General features: G+C 46.8%; 1 protein-coding gene across 1 annotated transcript in view; it reads left to right on the plus strand.

Annotated features, from left to right (window-relative positions):
• Positions 1 to 10,990, plus strand: part of ITIH2 (inter-alpha-trypsin inhibitor heavy chain 2) — a 45,049-nt gene extending 34,059 nt beyond the window's left edge. The window contains exons 17-21 of the mRNA XM_090041683.1: positions 143 to 256; positions 2,241 to 2,439; positions 4,614 to 4,786; positions 8,285 to 8,396; positions 10,568 to 10,990. Coding sequence (XP_089897809.1) covers positions 143 to 256; positions 2,241 to 2,439; positions 4,614 to 4,786; positions 8,285 to 8,396; positions 10,568 to 10,715 — 746 coding nt within the window. The 3' untranslated portion in view covers positions 10,716 to 10,990. The remainder of the gene's footprint in view (positions 1 to 142; positions 257 to 2,240; positions 2,440 to 4,613; positions 4,787 to 8,284; positions 8,397 to 10,567) is intronic.
• The last annotated feature ends 510 nt before the right edge of the window (positions 10,991 to 11,500 follow it).

An 11,500-nucleotide genomic window follows, 5' to 3' on the forward strand; every position in this document is an offset into this window, starting at 1 on the left:
CCTATCTGTGTACATGGGTATTAAGCTGGGTGTAGTGAAAACCTGTACAGTGGTACTGGGGAAAAGCGGGTCACTTCCATGCAAGTATCGGACTACTGCTCATGGTACTTTGGTTTAATTCCCAATTATTTGTGCGTCTTAGTTGATAATGACCCACATTTCATCATCAACCTGCCAAAGAGCCAAAAGAACATCTGCTTCAACATCAACGCTGAGCCTGGAAAGATTCTGAACTTGGTTTCAGATGCTGATACTGGTAAGAAGTTTATACCTAGGTTTATGCTTAAGGAGTTTTGTCCGGGGAAGGAATGTTTGCAGGTTGCAGTGAGTTGCTTCTTGCTTTACTGAGCGCTGTCAGTTCTCATCAAACCAATTACCATATTCTCCTACGTACCCAAGTTTTACTCCACTGATATCAGCGCAGCTACTCCCAATGATTTTCACTGGCATCAATGAAGTTAGCCTTAAAGCACACGCACACCTTGCAGAGCAGGGTGGCTGGGCTTGGCTCCAACCATATGAACACCAAGGGCCAGATTCTAGTCCAACGTTTGGGCACATAAGTGAACTGAGGCACCTAAATGTGATTCTGTTCTACACTGCTCGAGTCCATGAAAAACAACTAACGCGAAAGACAGGTGAGCCTTCCTCCACCTTGCCCCTTTTTGTGACTCACTCTGAAGGGCCAGTTGACAGTATGTTACAAGAATAGATGAATTCGTGGATATTCAGCGTCTCTAGCAGGGTGAAATAGAATTGCATTTAGGCACCTAAGTCCACTTAAACACCCAAAAGCTGGAATACGGTCTGGTCCTAAGAGCACAGAATCTGTTCCCTGCAAACTGGATTGGAAGTTTATGTACTCTACATAGAGGTGCTCAAACATTTGGCCCCATGGGCCAGATGATTGGTGTGGGGCCAGTCCACAAGCTGGAGAGGGCCCTGTGCACCTGAATCAGGCCCTGCATGCTGGGGTTGGGCCAGACCTGCCCCCGCTCATCCCTGCACATGGGGATCAGGCCCCGTAACACCCCTGCCCAGGCCTGTGTGCCAGGATTAGACTCCACATACTGGGATTGGGCCTGCACTGCCCCCGCCTGGTTACATGGCACCTTTGTCTGGCTCTGCATACTGGCCTCACCTGTCAGGATTGGCCCCTTGCTGCCCCCCTCAACCCTGCATACTGGAATGGGGCCCCACACATTGCAAACAGGCCTACACTGCCCCCCCACCAGCCCTAAATACCAAGATTGAGCCCCAGCTCACCCTGCTCATCCAATGTATTGCACGAGGCCATGCAATATGGCCCATGGGGCTCCCAATAGGTATGGAAATTTGTCAGCAGGACGGCAGCAACCAGTTTCCTACCAGCCAGTTTTCAGACCTGTGGGGAGCTCTGTGAGTTGGATGACATGGCTCCGTGGGCAGATCTGGCCTGTGGGCCAGGGAGGGGGTGAACGCTCCCGCTTTACACAATTGTCAGCTTTAAACATTTAGTAAAGAATCGTAAGTTTGTCGCATGTATTTGACTTCACCCGGCTGCTCAGCTCGCAGTTATTGCTACTCTGCCCAATGTGAGCTGCTAGTGAGTTTGAACAGGTGATGCATTAGTAGCTTTCTGTCAGAGGGGGCCCCAGATGTTCGGAGTAGGTTGGCTGTGGCCTGAGCAGTGTGTGAGATAAGACATTTGGAAGGAATGTGAATCAGAGAAGACTTGCATCTTTTCCCTTTTTAGGATGGCCAAGAGTGTCAGACCAGACCTGCTAGGCCGTGATCAGCATGTGTGTTGTGATAGGGACACAAGCAATAGAATGATTAAAGTCGAATGCATTTTATGAATAAGAATGAATGAATAAGAAAAATGACAATAGAATGAATAAAGTCTAATATCTTTTATCCATGTGGAGCTGCGAGACAGACTTCTGCAGATGCACGAGGAGAATTGCATCCATTCTACCTGAGAACTGCTGCTGGGGAACTGGGGTTATTTCATTTGCACTTTCAGATCTGCACAAAGGGAAAAGTTGGGAGGGGAAAGGGGAAGAGAGAGAGAGGGAAAACAAAACCCAAAGAAATCTTTGGTGCCAAGCAGGAAATTAGATTACCAGCTAGGTCCCAAAACAAGGCAGTGAGAATCAACCCGCTCTACTGAAAGCACTTCAGTTCAAAGAGCTTTTGGACTTCTGTGACTTAAGTGCACATCACACTTGTTGACAGTATCCACTGCTGCTTCTTCTTAGGAGTTGCAGTCAATGGGCAGCTCATCGGGGCCAAGAAGCAAGAGAATGAGAAACTGAACACCTATTTTGGCAAAATCGGCTTTTATTTCAAAAGCAAAGGCTTGAAAGTAGAAGTCAGCACAGAGCTGATAACCCTGAAAGACGGATCTTACAGCACTGGGCTGTCCTGGGCTGACACTGGAAGCATCATTCGGAAAAGGTAAAAGGGGGAGTTTCCCTTGGGTAGAAATGGCAGAAATGCATTTAGAAAGTGTCCATCTCTGGGGATCAGAGGGCAAGATTGGCTTTTTACACTCCTAAGGAGATCCAGCCTGGTTAGCTTCCTACTCCATCCTTGAAATGAAAGGCACAAGGTCCTTTTGGTAGACAGCAGGCCATCCTCTGAGTAGCTGTTAGTGTGAAAAGGCCTTCCACACATACTCACTGCTATGGTCTTTAGATGTTCATACTATTATAGCCTATTATTTGCACTGCAGGAGACACTGCAGGTGCCCCAATAAAAGAACTGTTAGGTACCGTAGTTTCTGTCCAAAAGAGCTTGCAACCCAAGTATAAGATAAAACAGGTGGTAAAATGAGATGGTACCAGTCAGCGTGATCCACTGTCATCTCAGCAATGACATGCATATGAAACGTTTATCACTATGGATAATAAAAGGCACTAGGCTCCTTTGACCTTATGCTACCATAACAAAGCAGCATGTATTAGCATGTGGGATAGGGGTGGGCAAAATGCAGCCCGGAGGCTGGATGCGGCCCGCCAGGCCATTCTATCTGGCCCACTGGGCCCCTAAAAAAATTAGAAAATTAATACTTATCTGCCCCGGCTGCCTATCATGTGGCCCTCGATGGCTTGCCAAAACTCAGTAAGCAGCCCTCCACCTGAAATAATTGCCCGCCCCTGAAGTAGGAACTCACAAATTCTTATGGGTTCTCCCATTGAGCTTCTTCATGATTTGGAGTTCCTTGATTCAGTTTTCAAAGTTTAAAATAGAAATGAGAGGCAGGTAGCTATGTGAGTCTGAAGTGAAGCAGAAGGCAGGGTAGATTTGCACCTTATAAACTTAGTAAGGCAGATATATAGCAAAAGCTTTTGTGAGCCAGAGCTCTCTTCATCAGATGCTGTAAAAGGACATCCACAAGGTGGTCTATCAAATAGAGAGTGACTTGAATACGAGATAGGGAAGAAAGAAAAGGAAGGAGGTGAAGGAGAAAGAACAGTGCTAGGAGAGGAAAATAAGTAATAAACCCATAGGGTAGGGACAGAAGTTACGTATAAACTGGTTTAAGTGATCAGAAGCTGGTTTAAACCTGTAACAGAACAGAAGTTCAGTGCACATAAACCGTTTTCAGAACTGGTTTAAGATAAACCTGGTTGGATGTAGTATCAGACTTAACTGATTTAGGTCAACCCAGTTTATGGAGCTTCTGTCCCACACCCCATCCTGGTTCAAGTAAACTCACAGTCCCCCAGCATCCCAGGATGCTTTGCATCTGAACTATGCTGCCTGCTCCAGTGGAGCAGGTACTACCTCACCCCTCTGCTCCTTAGCCTGCTTCTGCCTGTGTCTATCAGCCCATAGAGACAGGGGGCAGGGGAACAGACTCCTAGGCCTCTGTAGCCAGGGTTTACACAGCACATGGGGGCTTTTCAGACCCTGGCAGCCCTCCCTCCTCCCCCTTCCCAGCTGCTGATTGCCTCAGCAGCTGCCACAGGAGAGAGGGAGGAGACCTCCAGGCCAGGCCCATGCAGCCCAGCATGTGGGCAGTGGGGAGCCCCCACCTTGGGGGGTTCAGTCCAGGTCCCCCCAGCCCAGGGCAGCCCCAGGGAGCTGAGGGGAATTCTTCCCCTCCCAAACCGCATTGCTGCTTGCCTCAGCCTCTGAGTCGCAGGCAGCTTCAGCAAAGGGAGGGAAATTCTCTTGCTCCTCCACAGCTGGTTTTGCCTTAGCTGCTGCAAGGCAAAAGGTTCACCAAAACTTATCAGGTACGAGAATGGTAATGGAATACGAATCTGTAGTCCCTGCTTAGCCCACACTTAACACAGTCCAGTCCGGGAGGGATTTCTTGTTCTGCATTCAAGTTCATTTCTTACAGTTTTGTTGCCTAGAAACAGCTACTTTGAGTCAGCGATAGATTGTTCAGGGAGATTGAAGTGAAGATGAATGAGCTTTGGGTGTTACTATCCATGTTATTTGGTCCAGAATAGAAGTAGGAATAGAAATGGTCCTGCACACCTTTTTCTGGGTAACAAAAGATCTTTAATTGCCCATTAAAATACAGGGCTGGTTGGGTACTGTTGCATGCAGAACTAGCGGAGTATCTCTGCAAAATGAGGTGCACTGATTTCACTTGGTGTTTACGCTTCTGCTAGGTTGCTGGTGTCCGTGAAGAAGGAACACAATGTGACTATCACAGTGGATGAGGAAATGTCCTTCATGGTTGTACTTCACCGTGTGTGGAAGAATCACCCTGTCAATGTTGACTTTTTGGGAATCTACATTCCCCCTTCAAACCTGTATTCTTCCAAAGCACATGGGCTGATAGGTAAGCCCTGGTTTTGGGGCGATGGGGGGAAAATCCACTTCTTTTGGTTTTTGGCCACAATCCTGTGTGTTGTTACCAGATTTGCCCATTACTTTGGGGTGTGCTCATTTATTAGGGATACGTTTCTAGGGTCTGGGTAATTCTATTAATGTGCTGCTTGTGTTACTTGTGTTTCTATACGGAGCTCTATCTCTCCCTTCTGCAAGCCCTCACCCCCAGTGGAGCTATCTTGCAGGACTCAGTTCAGTGGGGCTGGGTTCCTCCAGTCCCCAAATCAGTCACACACACACACACACACACACACACACACACACACACACACACACACACACACACACACACACACACACACACACACACACGGATTAACGTGACACGCCTGACCTGGCGGGGTTGATCAGCATCAGGCTGACACCCTCATATGCCAAGAATCAGTTCATCAGAGCAACAATAACTGCAGCCAGACACAAGCACACAGTTAAACAGAAAACCTCTGAATCTGGCTGGGTGTCCAGATGACACCCTCATGGGCCAGCATTCAGTTCATTAGGGCACGTCTGAGCCAAACTGGGTCAATCAGCCTGTACAAGCTGATCCCCTTATGTGTTTCAAACTCAGCATGTCCCAAGCTTTTAGCCTCTTGATGAGCAGACCCCACAGTATTTTTGGGCTACACAGGGATCTCTAGCTTGGGTAAAAGAAGCATTGCTGGAGAGCAACTGGGGAAGGAGATGTAAAGAAAGTAAAATATACCCAGTTACCACCAGATTGACTAAAAGTTATTTATTGCTAAGTAGATGAAATGTATAATGATACTAGTAGTAATAGACATGCAAAGGAAAACAAACACAAACAATCACAAGTATTACCCTGGTTTCACTAAGTATTTGGGGAAACTTAGCTCAAGATTAACAAATACAGTTCAGGTTCAGAAATCTATGCTTAGAGAGTAAAGAGAAAAGAGAGAGACCTGGGATCTCCCCAGTCCAAGGCACTCGGGTTGCAAAGCTGACAGGTTAAAGTTCTCGGCACGATCCTTGAAGGGGGACGAGCTGCCTCCTTCAGCCTCTCCAGAAGAAAGTGGGTGGTGTCAGCACACACGCTGCTGCTTCTTTTACAGATTTTTATACCCTCAGTTCAGCTGCTTTCAAGCATTTTCAATAATGTAAATCAAATTGTCTTCTCTATTGACAAGGGGTTATCTGGTGGGAACATCTCAGGAAACCGATTGATACTCAGGAAACACCTACTTAGGAGCCAGGTTGACATTCCTATGGGTAGCAGATATACGGATGGGATATCTCCTGGTGTCTTCAGAAACAATAGATAGCTTGGAGCTTCAGGGGTTTGGATTTTTACTTATGAACAAGCCTCAGCTTAGCATGACTTTTCCAGATCTTCCTATAGTCTTTTAACAGACTGAAGGCAATTTTTGGAGTGTTCATAACCTGTTGTGGAGAGGACTTCCACCAGTCGTCCCGGGAAAAGTATGACAACACTTGTGGTCAGGGCTCCAACGGGCTGGACGCTGTGATGAACCCTTTACCGTTGTTCAAATGCTGCCCATACCCCCTCGGACTCAGTCTTGCCTCTGTGTTCCCTAACCCGGCAACCGAGTTTTAGCCAATTAAGTTTAAATAGGCCTCCCATAGTGGGACCGGGGAATGTACGGCCTGAGATGCCTAGTAAAGTTACTTCTGCTTAGAGGGGGGAGGGGAGGAGGAAAAGTCCTTTGTAAATCCAGATTAGAACTGGTCTGATAAATGCTGAGCTGGGTGTGTGGGTTGATTAGCATTTAAAGCACAGATTCCCCATCATGCAGTGCTCTCCTGCTCCTCTGATCCCAGAATTCACTGCAGTCTCTGCTTCTGGCTTTCTGTTCTCCATCTCTCATGTAAATGAATGGTCATCTGGTTCCATCTCGGATGCAAATGAGACCTAGGGCAGCCGTTTCACTCTTGTCACTCTTATCTGGAGGGTTTTAGGTGTGTCTCACACTGCATCTTAATCAGTTTCTATTTAGGTAGAGGAGGGGAAGGGGGGCGATTCTTTGTGAGTCAGACAGGCTGCGTCCTGTGTCAGGGTTCCCCAAGAACATGGAGCTGAGAGGTAACAGTGTAAATACTATGGAAAGAAGAAAGCTCTCAAAAGATGGGGATGAGGTGCAACATCTGGTTCTGATAGTATTGTTGACTTTCCAGAATAAGTTTATCTTTTGGCTTCAGAGGGATTTTACATAATCTATATGCATACACCCAGCCAGCTTCTCCACTGGTACAAATCATGATAGCATGCTCATAATAAGTCAATAGAGAGATGCCAATTTACACTAGCAGCAGATCTGAACTGCCATGTGTTAGGCCCTTACAACTGCATTCAGCACCTAGCCTTTGGTATCTGACTTCCCAAATGTGAAGCCCAGCCCCTTAGAGAGCGTCTCCAGTCCACAACAGGGACTTGAACAGTCATGCAAGACAAAACCAAGGTCTTCAAGGTCTTGTTTAATGAAAAAAAGTGCTGTGATATATGTTATCTCAACAGTGATCATATACTCCTGCTACTTTCCCAGTCCTGGGTTGGAAGGGACCTCAAGGGATCCAGAAGTGACCAAGTCAGTCATTAGACTTGGCCATCAAGACAGGCCTAGCCCCAGTTTTGTGCTCCTATGGGCCTATGCAACTCCTGGACTAGGACAAAATATGTAGGATGAGGGGGAAACCATTTGGGGTCAAAGAGGTTCAGCTGTGGAAAGAGCATATGGACAAGGACAGGCTAATCTAAGGTCTGACCACTCTCAGGCCACCTGCTTGGGGTGGGGGAAGCTTCCTTAACAGAGCCAGTGTCTTGTTCCTTCTAAACAGAGCCTCATCTTTCAGAGAAGATGAAACAGAAACTGCTGGGCCATCTCCATACCACCTCCCTAGCAGGCCCTATATGCACTGTGTCCCGAGCGCATGTCGCAGAACTCATCTTAGGCTCTCTGTCTTGGACTTGGCTGGGAAGTAGAATAGAGATCTAATTTACATGACAACCAATTCAGTCCTCTGGTGATGAGAGCCATCCCAAAACGCATTGGTTTTCTTGCCTTTGCAAGTCACCTTTAAGCCTGTCCTCCCACCCCCTTCCCATCGTAGTTCCCAAGGAAAGTTCTACAAACGAACAGAACTAATTAGCATGCAGTTTGCTTCTCCGCATGTCACAGCTTCACTCTGCTTCACGAAAGCTGGCTGTCTCTAAAGTAGAATCCTGTTATGCCCACAGCATGGAAGGTCCTAATGCATCTTTCTGGGATCATTTGACCCTAGCAGACTTCCTGCCTATGGCAGGCTAGACTCGATGATCTCGCGAGGTCCCTTCCAGCCTCAATGTAGGAAATCTCTGATGGAACCCTTTGATCCACACAGAAGCAATTTGCTCCTTTTGGTTTATTTTTAAAATGTGCTACACAGCAGGTTAAAATATGATGACCAAAGCAGTGTTGACCTTCTCTTTGATCAGGCCAGTTCATGCCTGAACCAGAAGTGTCTATCTTCAACGAGGGACCTGGTCAGGATCCAGAGAAACCAAAAGCCACCATGGAATTCAAAGGACACAAACTTACAGTCACCAGGTAGGATTTCTGAGCAAAGAGAAGGCAAGTTTGACAAGAAAAAAGCAGACCCTAAAATTTGTAGTTGAATCCAATCAATCAGGATCTACCACATTCGCAGAGGATGCCCTCCGATACCACAGGCAGAACATGGACCCAGCCAGCCAAGCGTGGTGGCCCCTCCCTCCCACCTGCTTGGCTGAGGGGCCCCAATGGCCCCAACCCTTGCCAAGGAGCTGCCTGTCATGTGGCCCTGCTCCTCACCGCCCATTACCTGCAAGGGCTGTCGTGCAGCCCCATCTCTCACCACCAATTGGTGGAGAGGGGCAGGGCCACATGACAGGCAGCTCTCACAGCCAATCAAGGGTGAGGAGCAGGGGCAGTAGCCATCTTGCCCACAGCCCTTCGAATGGGCAGCCCTCCCGCCCCCTTTCCTGCCCCACTGGGCTTCTGCAGTGCATCAAGGGCTGCTGACTCACTCCGAGCAGCCAGCATTTTCTTTCCTCTACATTTTTTTTTCCCTCTGTGGATTTCACGGTCATTGCCCAGTGTTCATGGGCAATGCTGGATTTCATGGAATTCACAAAATTGCAAATTTGGTAGGTCCCTACAAGTCGATCACAATATTAAAAAAAACAAAAACCCAACAAATGGAAGTCACTTCTTAAAAAATGACTTTGGGTTTCTCTCTCAGTGGTTCTAGAGACTTCCTTTATTCAAAACTGCAAACAAACTTCTTGTGCTTGTCCGCAGAGCATATCCAGAATGGGACTGAAAGTCAAACTGGGTTCTTTCGTGTTTGTGGATCACCCTGTGAAAGTCAGATTCTGGCCTTAGTTATAATCACAGAGATCCAGTGTTCATTTCTCCCGAAGTCTTAGGTGATTCATGTCAACTGCATTGTCTACCCCACATCATGGGAGTCCATGGCAATGCTGTGAATCCATAGCTTTGGCAGGAAGGAGAGGTGGGCTGGAGCCAAACAGCAGTTGCTCCTTGGCAGTGGATATGGCCATCAAAATTAGCACAGGAAGTAACGCTGCTCTCAGGAAGTTAGCAGGATGAGGATGGCAGGGAGGGAACTTTTGGCAGTATGACCCCCCTGAAACCTGCTTTGCAATTAGGGAGGCCAGGACACTAAGCTAACCAGAGGCCTGAACAAGAGAACAAATGGAACTGGAGTGCCATTAGTGTCTGTGCTGGAAGTAGATTGACGCTGCCCCATCTCTGTACAGCTTGTCCTAAGACAAATCGTAGCTCTGAATTTTGTCAAGGATGTTACACTTCCTCTCCTGAGGCTTTCCGTTTGAACTTTTTTCATAATGCACATTTTTTCGAAGAGGGGTGGCCTGCACAGACAATGATGTATCTGCATTTCAGAGCTTGTCTATCAAACACCTTACATCCCCTTAGGTGCAAGACATCAGCAGGCTTTCCCAGATTAGTGGAACTTTACACGGTTTGCAATTGAGAGAAACGTGTTCAATCTCAAATGATTTCCCATGTGCCTGCCAGAGACAGGAGCAGTCACAAAGCTGTAATCATTATTAGGTGTCTACCTAACTTGAGGTGGCAGCTGGCTGATTTCACCAGGGGTGGGGGACAGTTGCCATTTTCATGGGCTGATCAAGGTGGGGCCCCTCCACACCTCTAGCTCAGGGCCCCACCCCTCACTGCTAATTGGCTCCAAGGGCTGTCTCATACAGCCCACCCCTCACCACCAATTGGTGGAGAGGGGCAGGGCCACAACACAGGCATCCCTCTCAACCAATCAGTGGCAAGGGGAGGGGCAGCAGCCATCTTGGGCTTCCATTTTTTAAAGCAGCCCCCCCCATGGGCTGTGTAGCCAGGTCACAGCACTGTAAGGCTGCTGGCCCCCTCTGGAAAGCCAGCATTTTATTTTCAGGAAGTTTTCTTTTTGTTTGTGGATTTCACAGACATTGCCCGCTTTTGTGATTTCTGTGAAATAACGATTAGGGACTTACCAAATCACAATGCCTTGCAGCTTAGTTTCCATTATGTTGCTTATCAAGGTAGGAATCTTATCATCACAAAAATAGAGGGGCCAAGCTGCATACAGGCACCTGCTAATGGCAGTCAGCACCACCGAGAATCAGGTCTCACTAATGCATTCTTTCTTTAACCTGTAGTAGCATAGCACCTCACCTATGTTGCTGCTTCCTTTGTTGCAGAGGGTTGCAGAAAGACTACAGGACTGACCAAGTATTTGGAACGGATGTGCAATGCTGGTTTGTGCACAACAGTGGAAAGGGTTTCATTGATGGGCATTACACAGATTATCTCGTCCCCCACCTGTACAGCTTTCTGAAGAATCCCTGAAAGGCCAAATGCTAAACCAGTTTATAAAGAAGAAAAATTGTTTTGTTTCCTTTCCATGCTCAAGACAACTCATTCTTGTTGGCCTAACAACCCAGGCCACTGGGTAAGAGGTATTTGACTAAAGCGGCCATTGATTCAAGTAGTGTTTCAGAGTGGAAGAGCAGGAGACCGTCACTGTAAAACACAAAATTGCTTTCCTTTATAAATACATTTCTTAATAAGTAGTACATTTAAAAAAAATCAAAAACTGTAATAAAACTACTTGTTGGATTATAGTATTGTATCTTCTACATGCAGTATCTGATTTGGGTTAATGCCAAACTCAATTAAATATTTCAACAGAGGGATATTTAAGGAGACTTGCAAGAATGCTGTAGATGTATTTGCTTTCTTAGCAAATAAATGACAGTATTTAGCACTTAATCCATTGCTTTTATCTTCTAAGTATTTTGAATACATTAATGAAAGTATTCTATAAAGTTTCATGTAGCTTATGCATGGACAATACATCTGGGTAGGTAGGAGGAAAACAGTAGTGCTCACATTATGGAATAATCCCATCAATAGAGGAAGCTTCACTTTGTCAGAAATCAGAAGGTGAGAAGGGACCTCAAAGGCCATCTAATCCAATCAACCCCCTGTACGGATGCAGGATGCACTACCTCTAGGCTATCCCAGACAGATGCCCATCCAGCTTCTTCATGAAACCATCTGTGATAGAGGTTTTACAACTTCTCTGGGTAACATGTTCCACTGTCTTACTGTTCTTACTGTTAGTTTTTTTT

This window comes from Crocodylus siamensis, chromosome 4, assembly GCF_052110815.1.
Source record: "Crocodylus siamensis isolate JL-2025a chromosome 4, ASM5211081v1, whole genome shotgun sequence".
Classification (NCBI taxonomy): domain Eukaryota; kingdom Metazoa; phylum Chordata; order Crocodylia; family Crocodylidae; genus Crocodylus; species Crocodylus siamensis.